General features: G+C 41.8%; 1 protein-coding gene across 2 annotated transcripts; it reads left to right on the plus strand.

Annotated features, from left to right (window-relative positions):
* Positions 1-1,025: 1,025 nt before the first annotated feature.
* On the plus strand, positions 1,026-15,721 carry Serpinb7 (serpin family B member 7). 2 transcript variants are annotated; one of them, XM_048363492.1, is made up of 7 exons: positions 1,026-1,193; positions 4,630-4,680; positions 5,229-5,345; positions 8,822-8,939; positions 10,696-10,838; positions 13,075-13,221; positions 15,271-15,721. In XM_048363492.1, exons 1-7 carry the CDS (start codon positions 1,026-1,028, stop codon positions 15,667-15,669), a joined length of 1,143 nt encoding a protein of 380 aa, XP_048219449.1. In that variant the 3' UTR covers positions 15,670-15,721. The 2 variants fall into 2 exon arrangements, with proteins under 2 accessions (XP_048219449.1, XP_048219451.1); XM_048363494.1 differs by lacking the exon at positions 4,630-4,680.
* Positions 15,722-19,205: the final 3,484 nt, after the last annotated feature.

A 19,205-nucleotide genomic window follows, 5' to 3' on the forward strand; every position in this document is an offset into this window, starting at 1 on the left:
GTCATGGATCATGAAGTGTCATGCACACTGATGGAGTTGGAGGCAGCTCCACATGTGGCATTGACATCAGTACATGACAGACTCCATCACTGGTCAGTCCCCAGGAGTTCAGAAATGACACTCTCATGAATTCAGAGAGAATGTTCTTCCTCCATTCTGAGTTTGCAGCTGATTTTCTACAAAAGAGAAGAGTTTGTGTTGGAATATGTTGAGCATGTTGACCATATATGATGATAATCATAGTTTTCATCCCCAAACAATGTCATCTGTAAAAGATATTCAAGGATGTGTACTATCAGAATGCATATCTGAATTGCTCAAGGGTGTGTATAATTGAGAAAAGGGTGAGGAAACAATATGTTAAAGATTCAAGTACTAATGCCTTGTGAAATCACGGTTGGTTTAATATTTTATTAATTTATAAAACAAAGTCCACTGCACCTTCAGTCATCTGTGTAATGCTGCGAACACTTGCTTTAGGTGGCACTTTTGCTCTATTCCAATTCAGAAAGCTGAAATGACTGGAGGACTCACACCACTTAGAACTCATGCTGTGAGACTTTACAACCAGAGGCCACTCAAAGGCCTCCAAGTCTAGAATTCTCCTCAAGGAGAATCAACTATATGTCTTTGATACAAACAGGAGAACTTAAGTAGAAATATCTTGCTGAAAATACCTTGTGAGAAAAATGAGTACATCCTAATATACATAAATAGGTATACACATATAAACATATATACATGCATATGTGTATACATACACACGTGTATATAGGTATGTATGTGTGTGTGTTAGTTTTAGTCTACTGACACCAAGGGTACTGAACCACTGGGAAATTTTATTTCTGTCCTATTACTTACTGTTATTTATGTATTTCCTGTTACTTCATGCTTGCTTTTTCAGGGTGAAGAAGCTTTTGAATTAGCAGAAACCAAATGACTATAAAAGCCATCCTAGGCATAGAACATGTGCTGTGAGCTTATGTGATTTTTCCATCACTTTCTAGGCTGCAGTCCACTTCACAATGGCCTCCCTTGCTGCAGCAAATGCAGAATTTGGCTTTGACTTGTTCCGAGAGATGGACAGCAACCAAGGAAATGAAAACGTCTTCTTCTCCTCTCTGAGCATCTTGACAGCCCTGGCCCTGATTCGTTTGGGTACGCGAGGAGACGGTGCACATCAGATCGATGAGGTCAGTCTTGGCCTTGGCAATCACTCACAGGGCCAAATCATTTTTACCAAGAGGATGGTTCACTGCAGGGGTCCCTCCGTCAGTGGAAGACCTTGTCAGGGTTAAGGTTCACATCTTCACACGTTTCTATGCTTCCTTCTTGACGAAAGCACACACATAGCTTGCAATATTTTTGTTCTTTTGTTTGCTGTTTTGTGCTAAGGATCAAACTCAGGGCTTTGTGCCTGTGCCACACCGTGGAGCTACACCTGTACAGCTTGTTTTTAAGCCAGAAGGCAGCACGACTCTGGATTCTTTGGATTCTTCTCCTCTGTATGGTGGTTCCCAAACCCAGACCCACAGTCTCACCATCACTGGGAAAACTTGTTAGAAATGTGAATGCTTGTCTCCACCCAGGTCCTCTGAATCACAAACCACGGGGGTGGGGCCCACAATCTGGGTGTTCATAAGCTCTCCAGATGCACACGAAGGTTTGAGAGCCACTGCCTGAGTAGAAGAGGGCAGATAGGAGTGCTAGAGAGACACGCTGGCGATGTCATAGTTTTGTGCTGCTTGGTTTGTGGTTCTGGGTATTGGACCCTTGCACTTGCTATGCAAGTGATTTACCACTGGGCTCGCTATACCTCCTGAGTCTAATGTCCTAGTTTATACACTGGTGACAAATGGACAGGAATGACATAATAGTACATACCAGATCGTAGGATACTAGCTCATTAGTCATCAGGACTATCACCTTTTCTGCCATGTTCAAGAAGCCTCACGGGTGTCCCCTAAGCCAGCTATGTGCATTGGAGTGGTCACGGTTCCCTTCTCTCGGGAAATTGCCATGGAAATCCAGCAACTCGGCAGCAGTAAGAAACTAGAGCCAGGCTACAGGCAGAGGCTGCCACATTCTCCCTTTCTTCCCCCAATTCTGCCCATTGTTTTAGTTCATAAGTACATGCTACAAGCTGGGTCCCCTGTAATATGTCACACAGCGCTTGTTAAAGGTTATGTTGATAAATTATAAAGATTCTTCTAATTTTTCCCTGCATAACTTAGTGTGTCTGTTGCTAGGGGGTATCTTCTGTGTCTGACGTTGCCTTTTGGGGGTGGGTGGGGGAGGTGCCAAGCTTGGGGCTTGAACTCATGGCCTGGGCTTTTGAGCTTTTGTGCTCAAGGCTAATGTTCTAACACTTGAACCACAGCTTCACTTCCAGCTTTTTTTTTTCAGGTGGGGGGTGGTATGTGCTTAATTGGAGATAGACTTTTCTGCTTGGGCTGGCTTCAAAACCTCAATCCTCAGATTTCAGCCTCCTGAGCTAGGATTACAGGCAGGAGCCACCAGTGCCTGGCTAGCGCTGTCCATTTTGAAAAAGCATGTTTGCATTGTTATGGTTTAGAAATAGAGATCCATTTAGTAAAGGCTGTCTTTTAAACACAAATCCCTTGTAGTAGCCCTAATGTAGTTCTTTTTGTTATGATATTCTGCTCGTCATATTTTCTTGGCTCCTCTCATAGCTCAGCCATTCTCTCAGAAGCACTAGCTTATTTACTGGGTTAACCAAGAATCAGCATCCTGATTCAATACTTTTCTGTGTGTGTGGGGGGGGGGAGGTGGCTTTTGCTTTCTCTTCCATAACATTTTCATTCCACTTCAATTTGTAAAGTGATGCTATTTGGTTTAGGGCTATGAAGCCTTAAAATGAAGTCACGGAGACACTGAAAGTAACATTGGCTGGTTTAATTCAATTTCCATAGAATATTTAGTCACCTGTATTCAAAACGGCTCTCGCCCATCTCAAGTCTCACCTCTCTTCCTTGGAGATGTGGTCAAATATAGCACATATGACCTGTGACTAAGGCAATAAATAACTTGTTAACATAAAATGCAGTTGAGACTTGAAGAGACAGTCATATATTGTGTCAACAGAACAAATCTATGGTCATTGATAGACGCTGTAGAGCTATCGTAACAGTGGTTGTAGGAGCAGAGTCTAAATGAATACATGGCTGGTTTGGGGTCTCATCCATGTTCTCCTTGCTCATCCATAAGAACGGCACATTTTATCACTCCCAAGTTGAGGATGAATTTTGCATTTCAGATCTCATAGGGTCTAGAGGAATCTAGAAAAAAAAGAATAAATCAAGATTTGATTACAGAAAACATTATTAGAAAATGAGGAGAGGCATATTAGAAAAGAAACAAAATCTCTTCAATGACTTTAATTTTCAAATGATGGCAGCATCGTCAATGTCTCTCAATTCCTCACTGAATCCAGAGTGAATAATTCCTAGGTATTAAATGACTACTTTTCACTTTTACATCATGGTACCTCAGGTAGTTCATACTATGCCTATCTTCCAAGGAATTAAAGACATTTCCAAATCAGTCAGTACTGCTTTTATACTTGTATATAAATCAAAATATGTTGAGCTTTCCTGTCTGTGACTTTCCAGATTGTGACTATAACATTTCTTTGAAAAAAATAAACCTAATTAACACAAAGGTTTTCAAATTTACAGTATTTAAGTTTTTGTAAACACAGTGCTGCAGTAAGAGAGGGGAAGAGTCTTACAGGTCCTGTTCTTTTGCCATAAGTTGGTGAAAGGTGACCTCGAGTCAACATCCCACAGTGACCGCGAGGGCAGAAGGGAGCAAGGAGATGACAGGGTTAATGACAACATTTTGTTAACCAAAAATAAAAGGTTTGGGGGAGGAAATATTTCATAACTCTATACATATTGCTATGGGAAAGTCCTTGTGGGTCAGACTTACATATTCGTTTTCTAATCACAATCATGGCTGACATACAGAATATAGTGCTTAAATCTTCAGAGCTGTCCGTCTGTGATCACATCTGTGGTCACTCCTGCCTCGGACCCGGGGCCTGTGATGAAGTGGGGTGTGTGTGAATACATGGAGGAGTATAAACAGCTCCCTTCATGGTGGCCAAGAGACAAAGAGAGCCAGAGAACTCAGATTACAACCCGTTAAGCTATGACTCCACAAGTGAATGAATCCATTCAGCAAGTCAGAAACCTTCCACCAGTCCCCACTTCTGTACGTGATCTTTGGGAATCTTTCAGACCCAAACTATCTGATCCAAGCACATCTGTGTTTTGGATGACCACTAGGCAAAAATGTTTCAGTGGAAGCAATACCACTGTAGCACTGATGTGAACCACCCACACATTCCTAAGTCCTGGTGACCCCAAGAGAAGTCAGGACTTGGAGAAGGACGAAGATGTGATGAAAATAAAAGCACCTTGACTAACAGCCCATCAATATTCACTTGGAGTCATGGAAGAATCGAACCTGGGACACCAGTGAACTTGAAATGAAAAATAGACATATGTATTGGGGAAGAAACATTTTTATTTTTAAAATCCCTTGCTAATTATCCCCTAGCGCCTCGGAATCTGATGATTGCTTTTCTTTGTGTCTTGTTTGCAGGCTCTTCACTTTAACAACCCTTCAAGACAAGGAAACTCTTCACATAACCAGGTAAACATGATGTGTTCTTTTAAAAAAGAAGAAAGAAAATATGAGACTAAATTGAGAAAATGATGGCTTCATGAAGAATTTTAAATACATTCCTTATATCTTCTAAAGGCGGTTGTTTCAAATTCCCAGATTGTGAATTTTTAAAATATAGTTTTGGAAATTTTATTAGGTCATATTAATTTATAGTATTTTTCATGTGTACTGGTAAATATTGGTCAGATGTCACAGAACTAAATGGTCAGCTTTATCCTTTGTTCTTCACAGCCAGTTTACATTAGTAAAATCATTTTGTTGTATGTAAGGAAAGCTCATTGTTTCTTAATAATATTTTAATTCTAAGTTGATTTATTTCAATAAGCTCTTTATCAGATAGGCATTACACATAAAGCCATTGAATATGTATGTTGCATCTTTACTGATTTTGCAATATACCATTATATTCCAACTCTTTTGTGGTAGAATATACATGATCTGTTTCACATGTTAATGAGAGTAAGCATAAATTAGTGAGTGTACGGATAAATTCTGGTTCATCTTTTTCTAATCAGCCAGGACTCCAGACTCAGCTGAACAGAGTCCTCTCTGATATAAACTCATCTCATGAGGAATATGAGCTCAGCATTGCTACTGGTCTTTTTGCAGAGCAAGTGTTTGACATTCGCAAGGTAGGTGAAACTGCACATCTTAGAAGATCATTTCCATCCTGGACCACAACCATGTGCCGTCCATTATGTGAACAAAGGCTTTGCCTTCCCACTGAGCCGCACAAAGGGATCTTTCCTTGATGCTACAAACTGCTTTTCACAAAGCTTTTAAAATGTCCTCACCCCACTGATACTCAGCTGTGCTTTCTTATCTTTATGCCATAAACTGCATTTATTGGTTTGTGTGTATTGAATTATCCTTGAATTCCTGGGGTAAAACTCGACAGGTTGTTGTTTATGAAAAAATAAATAAAATGTCCTCACCTCTTGCAAAGATCGACTTCACTCTGAAAATCTACATACTAAAGAGGACAGGCTGAGGGCCTCCAAAGCAAGAGGAGAACAGCTGTAATTGCTAGTGGTCGGATGAGATACAGGGATCAAGAACAGAGTAAACGTCTAGTCGTGTTTCCTTTGAGCTTCCAGTCTGTTGAGAGAGTGTGGAAACTTTTTGTTGTTTTTAAGCTCTCTTTTCCCCCCTCATGTATGTTGTTCCTCCTTTTCTCCTCCTCCTCCTTCTCTTCCTCCTCCTCTTCCTTCTCTTCCTCCTCCTCTTCTCCTTCCTCCCTCCCTCCCTGTCTCTGTCTCTCTCTGTCTGTCTCTCTTTCTGTGTGTCTGTCTCTGTCCCTCTATCTCTGTGTCTCTCTCTCCGTCTCTCTCTCTCTCTCTCTCTCTCTCTCTCTCTCTCTCTCCTTTCTATCGGTTGCTTCATCATCTCTTCAGTGAGATTGCTTTGTGAGTTCCTTCTGGGAGACATGGCTGGATAAGGCCAGTCGTGGCAGCCACTGGCAGAGGGGAAGATCAGACTCATCAGCGAGGTGGGAAATGGATGAGCAGATGAATAGTATCTCCGTGTGGCTGTTGATTATTAATCTGTTTATCAGAGTATTCTGTCTAATCAAAGACCAGTGGGGCATGGAAGGTGTTTGTCCAGCCAACACTGCCAATCCATGCTTTTCCACGGGCACTTATTGCTATGACGACCAGAAGCTGCTCCCCCAATCAGGACACTCAGCAGCCCCTGTGTTTATCTGGGCATTTTCTTTCCTTTTTATTTCTCCACACCTCCCACAACTATCTATAGCACTCTGCCGTGTGACAGTGCTGGGTTAATCTCCACCCCCATCGTTGTCAGCTCTCCGTGTTCCACCCAGCCATTACTGTTCCCTCGGTCACCCACTCGAATTCCTGGCCCCACCTTAGAGCCACTCCCAAATCCATTGGTACCCTTCCAATGATGAAGCACTGGGCCGGGGTTTGTTTTTCAGGCCTCCCGAAAGATTTCCACACAGGTTTTCCACAGGGCATCGTGTGTGTCCATCACAGGTGGCTGCTCTCCTCCAGCACGCACTGCTGTGCCCCAAGCGACTGTGCAGTCTCCTCAAGTGGCAGTGGATTCTTCTATCTTGCTGCTTTATTTTTTTCCCCCAGTTCTTGGCACTGAAGTCAAGGCCCCGTGTGCTTGCTATAAAAATACTTCACCAGCTGAGTTGTACACAGTGCTTTTGTTTTTCTTTCTTCCTTCTTTTTTAAATCTCTCTCTTTCGTTCTGCCTTTCTCTCTGCCTGCCTTCCTCCCTCCTTCCCTCCCTCTTCCCCCCTCCCTCCCTCCTTCCCTCTCTCCCTCACTCCCTCTCTTTCTCTCTCTTTCTCTCCTTCCTTCCTTCCTTCCTTCCTTCCTTTCTTTCTTTCTTTCTTTCTTTCTTTCTTTCTTTCTTTCTTTCTTTCTTTCTTTCTTTCTTTCTTTCTTTCTTTCTTTCTTTCTTCCTTCCTTCCTTCCTTCCTTTCTCTCCTTTCTTTCTTCTTTCTTTCTTTCCCTCTTTCACTTTCTCTCTTTCTCTCCTTCCTTCCTTCCTTCCTTCCTTCCTTCCTTCCTTCCTTCCTTCCTTCCTTCCTTCCTTCCTTCCTTCCTTCCCCCCCCTCTTTCTTTCTTTCTTTCTTGTGCTGGATTGTCTTGGACTTCAATCCTCCTATTTCTGCCTCCTGAATATTTGGGATTACAGGCATGTGCACCACCATGACCTGGCCATCATTCTACTACTCATAGTAGACTTCCAGGTTCTTTTTGTCTGATACTCCTAGTATATTAAAAAAAAAAAAAAGAAATGTAGGCAGTTGTGCTGTGGCTCAAAGTGGAATAGTACTAGCCCTTGAGGAAAAAGACCTCAGGGACAGCACCCAGGCCCTGAATTCAAGGCCCAGGACTGAGCGAAAGTCAGAAGCACAAAGGCACAGGAAAGGTAAGAATTGATCAAAAACACAGAAAACAAGGAGACTACACATTTTGCACTCCCAAGCATTTTAAATGGAGTTAGACATTGCAAACTACTTTTATTTAACTATAATCAATAATACCTATACATTAACAGTTTTCAGTATATAAATATTTAACTGCTTTGGTTAAATTAATTCTTATAATATTTTTGTAGCTATTACCTGTGGAATTGTTTTCTCAATTCCTCTTTGTTCAGATAGCTTACTAATGTTTATGAAAGTTACAGTTTCATGTTGATTTTGAATTATACATGTTTACTAAATTTAGTGTTGTTCTGTTTTTAATGTCTGTGCCAGTACTGATGCTTGAAGAATCCGGACCTGGGCACTATCCTGAGCTTTTTCTCCCCAGGCTGGTGCCCTACCATTTAAACCCCATCTCCACTTATCCCCACTTCTGGCTTTTTACTGGCTAATTGGAGATAAGAGTTTCATGGACTTTTTTCTTCTTCTTCTTCTTTTTGTGGCCTGGGATAGCTTCAAATGTTGATTCTCAGGTCTCAGTTTCCTACATACCTAGAATTTTAGGCATGAGCCACTGGCACCTAATTATGAGTTCCAGCAGTTTTGTTAATGGAGTCTTTGGGGAGGGAGGTGCGCACGCACACACACACACACACACATGCACACACACACACACACGTATTCATGTCAAAGGCTTGGTTGTGAGAGAGGACCAGGACCAGGAGTGGCATCTTTGAGGAACTGGCAAGAAAGTGGAGTGGGAATGGGAAAAGGACTGGGAATGAATAGCGTAGGCGAGACGTTGCAGTCATGTAGTTTGAGGTCAAAGGTTTGGGCTTTATGTTAAATACAATAAGCCACCTTGGAGGTTTTTAGAAGGAAGAATGTCTCTAGGTCATCAGATTATTTATGGTGAGAAAAGGCATGGGCTGTAGCAACTGGGAGCATCCTGCAGTCGGTTTCAGGTAAAGGGAGAAGAGCGTGTCTGTTCCACAAATTCAGTTTTAAGTTTACCACATCCCCTTCCAGCAATATTTCCACACGTCCAGCCAGCTATGTGGACTGATTTTTTTTTTGAGGCAGATTTGAGTGAATCCTTGAATATATCTGAAGACATTAAGAGACAAATTCAAAAGTGAATTTCTTCTGGGGCTGGTTGGTAATAATTTGTAGACACAAGAACTTTTTTCTTCTTTCTAGAGCTACATTAAATGTGCTGAGAAACTGTACAATGCCAAAGTGGAAAGAGCTGACTTTACGAATGGTGTAGAAGACACCACATACAAAATTAATAAGTGGATTGAAAAGGAGACACATGGTGAGTGCAATGCTCTGTTTTTTTTTTGTTTGTTTTTTTTTTTTTTTTTGGCCAGTCATGGGCCTTGGACTCAGAGCCTGAGCACTGTCCCTGGCTTCTTCCCGCTCAAGGCTAGCACTCTGCCACTTGAGCCACAGCGCCGCTTCTGGCCGTTTTCTGTATATGTGGTGCTGGGGAATCGAACCTAGGGCCTCGTGTATATGAGGCAGGCACTCTTGCCACTAGGCTATATCCCCAGCCCGCAATGCTCTGTTTTAGGGTAGGATTTGCCTGTGGTGTGCGAATATTTAGGTCTGCCAACTCTAAAGGTGGGGATTTTTGTATATCTAAAACGCAGCTGTTTCTAATATAATGGATTACTGTTTTTTAAAGTTGCAAGGTAATTTGACTAATCCTAATGTTTGCAGATCTTCTTTATTCATCAAATTAACCTATTTGATGAAGGTAGTACCTTCTAGACAAGGCACAGCTATTTGTTGGCAAAGCATATTTCCCATCTAACAACTGGTTTCTCATCTTGTCCTGGCTAAGCATGAAAGAAAAAGGAAAATCTGTTCCTCTTTTGTCTTGCTAATCAGCTGTTTCCAATGCTAGGGGTTATTCCTTTACCTCAAGGTTGATCCTGAGCATTAAGCTTAGTCAGAAAATATGGGATGTGTGAGCTATACGTTTATGAGCAAACAATTAGCAATGCACACATGGTCCTGAGTGATAAGAATACAGTGTATTCAAATTCTGTTTTGTTCATTTTCCTCTCATTATATCACTGGAAGGATACTTTAGCTATATTATGTTTCCAATATAGCACTTATTAAAAAAACAAAACCTCTTAAAACTGTTACTTTTGTAACAACTGAGTGGAATCTTAAGTAGTTTTTAAGGATATTAGATTATTAATACTGTTTCCTTTTGGATTTACTTTATATTGTTCTTCCTCATGCAAATCCGTATACGATTATGATCATTTTTGATAGACATCTGTATAAATGCCATGGGGACACAGACCTTCACATTATTTGTGGGAGATCTCTCGATCCGCCCCCCTCCTTCTTCAATGGCTTTCAACTTAAGTTGGCACTCCTCTCCACACTGAAGTGTCTACTCTGTGTCCACATCACACACACCCCTCTGAGCTCGTCACCATTGCTTCCTTGCTTGTTGACTCCCCTGCGTTTCACCGTGAGCCCAGTGGTGGCCTGGGTTACGGCTTTGGCTCTTGCAAGGCAAGCGCCCTGTGTAGTGCGCGTCATCTAGCAAAGCCTCATCCATTAGCGGCAGAGGGGTGGGATGAATGCGGTCAGCCGGGCAGAGGTCAATGACATCGGACTGACGCCATAGCACAGGCAGCCCGGAGAAAGCAACACAGGCAACCCTGGGGCTAGGAGCAGGAGCTCTGAGGCTGCCTTCCTGGGGAAGAATCCTATTGCCATTGCTGTTTGGTTGTGATTGGATGTTACTGTTTCTCTTAATGCCTCAATTTTCTCACCAGAAAGCAACAAGAGTGCCTACTCCTGAGATCTTACGAGGCTTTCAATAGGACTTGTACTTAAATTGTTTAGAAAGAGCCAGATACATAATTGCTCTTAGGTTATTCCTAATAGCACCATTAGAATCACTATGATGTAGTGAAGAAAAAAACCTCATGCCCATGAATAGCCTTTGAAATATATATATATATATATATATATATATATATATATATATCTTTTGAAATTTACGGAAAGAAATGACATTTCTTTAATTTGCATTTCTAAAGGGAAAATAAGGAAGGTGTTTAGTGACAGAACCATCAGCTCGTCGGACGTCATGGTGCTGGTCAACGCTGTTTACTTCAAAGGCAAGTGGGAATCAGCCTTCACCAAGAGTGAAACAGTGAAGTGCCGCTTCCGCTCGCCCAAGGTACGCGCCTCCCAGGGCCTGTAAGGAGTTCTGCTTTGTGGGCACCTAAGACCTGTGCCCAGGCAAGCGACTGTCTCACTGTGTCCTCTGCGTTACCCCTACTGGGGGAGTACACTAGCCCTGCCTTCTCTCCCTCCTTTCAGTCCTCCCTCCTGCCTTCCTTCCCCTCTTCCCTTCCTCCTTCCTGGTTTTTAATCCCTCCCTCCCTCCCTCCCTCCCTCCCTCCCTCCCTCCGTCCCTTCCTTCCTTCCTCCTCCCTCCCTTGCTCCCTTCCTTCGTTTTTTCTCCTCCCTCCCTCCCTCCCTCCCTTTCTCCCTTTCTTTTCTTCCCTCCCTTTTTTCTTCTCTTCCATTTTCTCTCATTCATCTCTTCTCTCCTTCTTGCCTTCTTTCTTTACATCCTTCCCTTTTCCTTCCTTTCCTTTTCCCTCCTTCCCTTTTTCCTCTTCCCTTCCCTCAACTCCCCTTCTATCTTCTCATCTCTCTTTCCTTTTTTCTTGGTTTCTTACCTTCCTTCTTATTTCCCTCCCTTCCTCACTCATTTCATTACCCTTCTTCCTTCCTTTCCCTTTCCATCTCTTCTCTCTTCCTCTCTCCCTCCTTCTTTCCTCCCTTCTTTCCTAGCACACATACACAACAAACCCTAACAAGCTGGGCATGATGAGGCTCTCCTATAATCCCAACTATATATGATGCACAAGAATTGTAGTCTTCAGCCAGACCTGGGCAACAGTGAGACCAGACCCTACCTGGAGAATGAAGTAAAGCAAAAAGCAAAATGAATGAACGAACGAACGAATGAATACATAAAACACTAATGGTGTGCCTCAAGTGGCAGACCACTTACTTTGAAGTCCCTGATTTCAATCCTCAGTAATGTGCATATGCTCACCACATGCATGCAGACATGCACACACACGTGCGCGCACACACACGCACACGCACACACACACGCGGTGAAACACCTTTCTATCACATGTGAATGTTTTGGTCTGCCCTGGTATAAGAATGACATATTGTGACTATGACAAATCTGTCCCCATTTGTACCCAGCTCCATTTTCCTAACCCATCTCCTTGGCAAGTGTGCTCCATGAGTGTTCTTTCTGAACATTAGATCTTTAATCAAAGATGGCCATTTTTTCCTTTTCCATAAGGAGCCGGGCCATTGGTTTAAAAGAACAGAGAATTATCTGTATTCCCATGTGGACTTTTTTTTCTCCTAAAATGAGTATTAATTATGGGAATGAATACCACAAGTCTATAGATATTCATTCATAACATTAGAAAAAAGCAGTTTGTTGTACTGTATGTCCTTTCTAAACACTATCCTTAAGATAAGAACAACTGCATTTCTTCAAGTTGATTTAAGAGTTATAATCAAATATCTTGCAGTGACTTTTAATTTCTCTTAAGACTTCATTCTTAAATTGAGTAATTATAATAGCATAAGTCTATAGTTTATTGTTAGTAAGACAATAGGTTTATAGCATATGTTCTTATTTGTATGTGATTTAGTTCATTACTAATTTTATTTCTTTTTACCAGGATTTGAAATAAGCACTTGAGATGCTTCACATGCTCTACTTCTTGAAGCACTTGGCTATTTTTATTTGTTACTATTGTGATTTCTTATTTTATATCTTATTTTATTTGGCCAGTTTGGGGTTGGAACTCAGAACCTTGCACAACGTGCTTGTTTGGCTGGTGCTTTACTACTTGAGCAGGCCTCCAGCCTGGATTTCTGCTAGTGATTTTTGGATACAGAATGTCATAGATTGTTTATTTGGGCTGGTTTCAAACTTCAGTCCTTCCAGTCTCAGCCTCCCACGTAGCTAGGATTACAGATGTGAGCCACCATCGCCCGGCAGTTTATTGCTCATAAGGACATCTTCCATTAAAACACTAAGTGCAAGGCAATGTTCCAACAACCAGGCACAGTAACCCGCCCTATCCTCACCCTGCTCTGCAGAGGGGAGCTACACCTGTCTCCATGACCTAGAAGAGAAGGTGGAGGCGCAGAGAAGGCAAGTAGCTTGCCCACCATCCCGCAGACACACCATCTTTCTCCACTCGTGGTGTACGTGCCAATTCGGACCTTTGGCTACTGCAGGCAGTGGCAGCATGTCAGAAGAAGGCGACCGGACTCCTTGACCAAGAACATGCGAAAGCCTTGCCCCTGGTGGAACCCTCAAGTGAAGTGGGGTTCTCAGTAACTGCCTGTGGTCTCACTTTCAGTGCTCCGGGAAGGCAGTTGCCATGATGCACCAGGAGCGGAGGTTCAATCTGTCTGCTATTCAGGATCCGCCCATGAAAGTTCTTCAGCTCAGGTATAACGGAGGCATCAGCATGTACGTCCTGCTGCCCGAGGACGACGTGTCGCAGGTGAGTTACCACCGTCCTTTCCCGGGTTGGGACAAAAGGGACTCAGAGGATAGCCTTGATTCTTTTTCCCCCTACAAATCACCTTGAAGGATTTACATCCTTAGTACTTACTTATTCACTTACTTGCCAGTATTTTAGGAGTCCTGCATGTCCATTCAGGACTGCCGATGTGCAAATTGACTTCTGCCAGTTTAGCGGAATTGCGTTTGAATAGCTGTGAAGGGAAACCTTCTCAGACCTCAGCTGTGAAATTCAAAAGGCACAGGCGTAGCTCCTTCCCCCAGTCTCTTCTGTGTTAGTGAAATGTTGACTGACTCGGCCTTCTCCAGCAGTCATGAGGTGAGGAGTGCTGATTCCTTGGGAACTAGAATCTGTAGGTTTGCTCTGTGCCCCTCTCTCTGTGTCTCTGTGTCTCTCTGTGTCTCTGTGTCTCTGTGTCTCTCTGTCTCTCTCTCTCTCTCTCTCTCTCTCTCTCTCTCTCTCTCTCTCTCTCTTTCTCTCTCCTGATGTCCTGGTTAGCAATGGCCCTGTGGCTGACGTTGTAGGATAAACAGACTAGCATAAGGTGAGGAGCAAACAGTTGTGGAAGGGTAATCCAAGGACCCGCACTCTATGTGAGGTCTTGCTTTCTGGCGCTTTTCTTCCTTGCTTTCCACTGAACTGGGCTCTTGGAGTCTGTGACTTGAAATCACAGAGGCATCAGTTGATCTCACTTCCTTTCTCTGGAGGAAAGAGCACCATTTATGGAGCCTTTGCCGTATGCCAGGCCATGTACTGTGCATTTCATGCGTATTATGCTGTGACAATACACATATTACCGTATTATATTCTTATAGTGGACATATAAAGGAAAAGGAAGCTCATGGAACTTAGTAGGTGTGGTAGATACAAACATGTATCTGTGCGTATGCAGGCAAATACACATATGCATTCCAGTTACACTAAAAGCTACAAATATCATTAAAATGTTGACTATTTTGTGATCTGGAAAGTAAGGAATCACTAGTGTAGAATAATTTGGAAATACAAAGAAGATAAAGAAATAAATGCTTCTGCTAACCAGGGGCATTACATTTAGTAATTTTCAAATGTAAAACATGATTTCGTTAAATATAGTCACTATGATGTACACAGGGATTGCTGTTACATATGTAAGGGATTGAGTACATTTCTTGTTGAACCCATGTTTGGAAAATCTGTCTTTAAAGATTTGAGAGCTCAGTTTAGTTTTTTGTTTGCTTTCTTTCTTTCTTTCTTTCTTTCTTTTTTGCTTGTAAGGATGAGGTTTGAACTCAGGACCTCATGTTTCTAGGCAGGTACTACACCTTCAGCCCATTTCGCTTTGATTATTTGTGAGGTGGTTTTATTTTTTTCTGGTCCAGCTTGGAATATGACCTTCCTGTTTATGCTTTCTGCATAACTAATAAAACAAGCAAATGCAAAAACAACCAGATTTTTCTGCTATTACCTGTGTACTCCAGGAATCGCTTTGCACATTCTTTTGATTTTCAGTGTCTCATCTGTCAAGTAGAAGACTCACTTTGAATCCAAGCTTTCTGATGAATATGATTGTGTTGAGAAATATTGAGCTCCCAAATTCCTAGAACTTGGATTCTGGGTCTTTTGTTTCCAATTATCTGTCTTTCCATAAATTACTCCTGTAAATTGCACAGGAAGTGGTCACTTTATGTGTATTTTGTGATGGGTAAAATGGTTAGAAAACATATATTTAAATAATCACCGAGCTCCTTTTGCTCTTTGATGATCTCTGATTCCTATATCCTTTTGTCCACCAATAATATGACTTCGTCTGTATCTGTTCATGTGTATGCAAGATAGCAGACATAACCCAAAGGGTAAAGGAATCATGCTTCAGTGTCTAAGAGTAAATGAAATATGTGATGTGATAAAAAGCACTCAAACTATTTACTTAATTTCTCACCTTTTTGAGGAGGATGATATTATGGAAAACTCTATTTTACTGTAGTCTTGGTTTCCTTCTTTTACTTTAACATATGCTTCTAAATGACCTTCTGTTTCTTGCTTCAGATTGAAAAGAAACTGAGTTTTCGGAACCTGATGAACTGGACCAATCCGAGGAAGATGACCTCCAAGTACGTGGAAGTGTTTCTCCCTCAGTTCAAGATAGAGAAGAATTACCAAATGAAACGCCAGTTGCAAGCCCTGGGGCTGAAAGATATTTTCGAGGAGTCCGAAGCCGATCTCTCTGGAATAGCTGCTGGGGGTCGCCTTTACATCTCCAAACTAATGCACAAGTCCTACATAGAGGTCAGCGAGGAGGGCACGGAGGCCACAGCTGCCACGGAAAACAACATCGTCGAGAAGCAGCTGCCCGAGTCCACCGTGTTCCGAGTGGACCATCCTTTCCTATTTGTCATCCGGAAGAATGACATCATCTTATTTATTGGTAAAGTCTCTTGCCCTTGAAAAAAAAAAATCCAATTGGTTTCTTAGGATGGTAGTGTCTGTCACAGCAAAGAAACAGAAGTGATTTGTTTCATTAAAATGTATGTGGTGTTGCCATGGAGTTGATTTCTTCCTGACGTCGGGCACCCAGTGATCGCGGTGACTGGACTCCTCTGACGCCCTTGGTGGATGGTCTTGTCTTTGTTCCTCGCATTTCTACTCCATTTTGCTTCATTGGTTGCTAATTTCTTTGGCTTTTTAACCCATAGTCATTATTGAGACTATTCTATTCCATATTCCGCCTGAGAAATGTTGATCTTGTTCTACTCTACTAGCAGTATGTAGAGTCAGCCCTGGGAAAGACATTTGAAATTCTACAGTTATTAGAGACGCTGTAAGTTCATCATAAATTATCCAGACGTAAGCCCCACCACTTCTTAAATGTCAATGTGCAAGGTAACACACTATTTCCTTGCTGACTTCAGCAGATATGCAAGTGCATTTTAATACACTTGATTTTTTTTAAACTCAGTGTATAATCTATGCTTTAAGAAAACATAGAGGATTGAGGACCAACCAAAATGTATTATTCATAATTTTAGGTCAACATCCTTTGGGTTATCCTAGATAAAATTTAATATGTACATAGTTTTTCAAATATTAAATACTTTACAACAGTCGGAAGTTGTTGTTAATATTATATTATTTCATATGCTTTAAGATTTACAAGTTTTTCCTATTTATCTTAATAAAGAAGTACACCATATCTATTCAGTGTGATTGCACTCCTCTGACTAATTTTGAGCATGTATTTCTATATCAAGCAAGCAACACAGGGAAAGAATGATTTTGTAACTATAAGTCTCATTTGCTTCAATGTGGCTATTTGTTATTACACATAAAATTACTTTTAAAGATGCAGAAGTTGTACATGGATTTGAGCTCATAAGGGAAAACACTCAGATACAGATATTTATAGAAAGTCACAAGCCACTTTTACAGATGTATGGAAAATATATTGAGGATCAGTAGACTATGCCTAACTTACTTATGAATTTATAATCAATAGCAGCCCATAGGTTTATATTTCATTCCTAAGACGCCTTTCCCGAATGAGAAGCGCGGAAGTCAGTGGCAGCCTTTGACAGACTTGTGACACTTGGCAGTGGACCTGAATGTTGCTTGATTTTTTATTTTTTTTTTCAGCAAATGTGGAATTCACCAGTATGGTATAAATGAGTAAATGTGTCACAATATGAAAGTTGCAGAAAAGCTCCTCCTGACCCAAACAATTCCATAACCTATAATACTTTATTATATACCACATGAAATCCTCATTGTATGCTACAGGCCTGGATAGACCCAGTCTGCTTTGGGGGGAACTTGGTAGGAGATAAATTTACCTGGTAGGCAGTACTTTGCTTGGAGGGAGAACTTGATCATGTTTGTTATGATTCCCACCTATTACTCTTCAAAATCAGTGTAGCCCCCAGGGAAAGGGAGGCAGGAACATGCATTCTGATGACAGCAATGAAGTTCACACGTGTAGGCACGTGTGCTGCTGACAGAATTCTCCCGGCAGCTGCGGTGGGGTTCAGAGCCTCTGAAGTTTGCCATGAGCCTGAGAAAGAGTGCAAGTGGAGAAATGGTATGTGTAATTAGTCAGCCTAACGTTATATAACGAAATAACTTTGGGTGATTTGCTTTTAAATAAGAGAAAAGGTTTGCTCACTATTCTAGAAGCTAGAGAGTTCAGAATCAGGACACAAGTGGGCTCAGAGGCTGGTGAGAAGCCGTTTCCTTGGGTGCCATCCTTCTGCTGCTTCTTTACACGACTAGAGCTGCACAAGAAGCTCCCTGACACACCTCCTTACAATGTGCTAGTCCCGTTCATACGAGTGCAGATCCTGGGGTCTAGTCACTTGCTAAAGGTCCCACTGTTCAGCTTGGGGTTTGAGTTTCAGTGTATGGATTTAGGATGAGCATTTGAACAGAGCATTATAGATAAACTGAATATAAACTTCGCCCACACTTTTGGTGGGTTGAATTTTTTCATTCTGTTCACCTCATATTTAAAGAGTTCCATCCCACCTGTAGAAGGTCTACACATGTTATTCTGATCTGGTCTTGGTTTGGGGGATGTTGTGCAGGGTCTGACATGGCATCTGAAAATGTGACCCTCATGGAGACCTATGTGTTTGGCCGCTGAATGTAATCAATAGGTTTTCGTTTCAATGGTAGCAAAGGCAGTAGCTGTGTAGCTCTCTCTTCCCATTGAACCACACTCATGTCAGGTTTGTTTTTGTATTTCCACATCTCTAAAACAACCAGACACGTGGGAGGGCCTCTGAATATCTTTAAAGTGCATATAACTGTTACTCTGAGGGATAGGAGTTGGAAAGGAAATGAGTACTCGGGGACCGCTTTGCTATGTAACCAAGTTGCTGAACCTGTAAGGGAGTTGTTTTTACTTCTTAAAAATCTTTTCTTGTTTATTAACTGGGTGTTAACGGCAGGGCTGTCTTCCTCAAAATTCTTTCTGTATGATTCCACCCAGCCACATTGCTTTAGTAATTGTGGGTGACAGCAATATATGTAAGTAACTTCATCTGCATTTTCAAGACTTCTAAGTCCTAAAAAAAAACTAAGCATTTCTAAGATGAAACATATCAGTGTCCTCTTCACACCCACAACTCCTTCTTGAGTGCTCATGTTTAGTGAAGTGGTTTCTAACATTCAAGCAGAAAGCATCGTTCTCAGTTTTATACTTCCCTTCCTTACACTGGACACGTGAGTCGACATGTCACCTACCCCACGTGTCTTGGAAAGCCAGCCCCTCCCTTCTACTGGAACAGTAGCAAGTGGGATTCATTGCTCTTCACATGCAGAGAAAGAACATTCCGCCATCACGATCACTGCCATCTTCATCCTCAGTCCTGCTTCATCAATGATAAAATGCTCTAACAGTGAACAACTCCATGGTCACTAAGGCTTGTAAGGTCGGGATTATGATGGTTGTTATTGCCATTTACATTTTGTAAGAAAAGTAAGAGATCAGAGAGGTCAGCAAGTGCCCCAGATCCCGTGCGTTCTTTCAGTTGGAGCATGCTGCTACAAACTTTACACCAGATATCACTTCTTCGCTGGCTATGTTCAGAGGCCTCTGGCGTCTCCCGCCTCACATGGCTGACTCCTGCCCTGGCGTGCCTACTGGTTGACCAGTTCTCTCTGCTGACCTCAGGCTTTCCTGGAATACCACACCTCTTGTAAATTTGAGCAAGTCTATCATGACATGACAGGAGGTTCTTACGTTTGGGTTGTTTACACTTTTATACGATCTCATTGGCTTGGTATTCTTATAACAATAAATCTCTTGGAGTTTATATAATCATAACAATAGTAAAATGCTAAGAAGTGCTTCTGAGTATTCTCTGATAGAAGGGACAGTTATGCTCCATTTATATTTCTTCTCCAGAATATTATATACATATGTATGTATATATGTTCACTGAAAAACACATTCTATTCATCAAGAAAGAGCACTAGAAATATATATG

Source organism: Perognathus longimembris, chromosome 15 (assembly GCF_023159225.1).
Source record: "Perognathus longimembris pacificus isolate PPM17 chromosome 15, ASM2315922v1, whole genome shotgun sequence".
NCBI lineage: Eukaryota > Metazoa > Chordata > Mammalia > Rodentia > Heteromyidae > Perognathus > Perognathus longimembris.

What these genes read in the sequence shown, in the direction of transcription:
- Serpinb7 (XM_048363492.1), top strand. Translation starts at nt 1,026, where the DNA reads ATGGCCTCCCTTGCTGCAGCAAATGCAGAATTTGGCTTTGACTTGTTC. An exon ending in GTGCACATCAGATCGATGAG is followed by an intron (nt 1,194 to 4,629) that starts GTCAGTCTTGGC and finishes TCTTGTTTGCAG; the next exon opens with GCTCTTCACTTTAACAACCC. An exon ending in AAGTGTTTGACATTCGCAAG is followed by an intron (nt 5,346 to 8,821) that starts GTAGGTGAAACT and finishes TCTTCTTTCTAG; the next exon opens with AGCTACATTAAATGTGCTGA.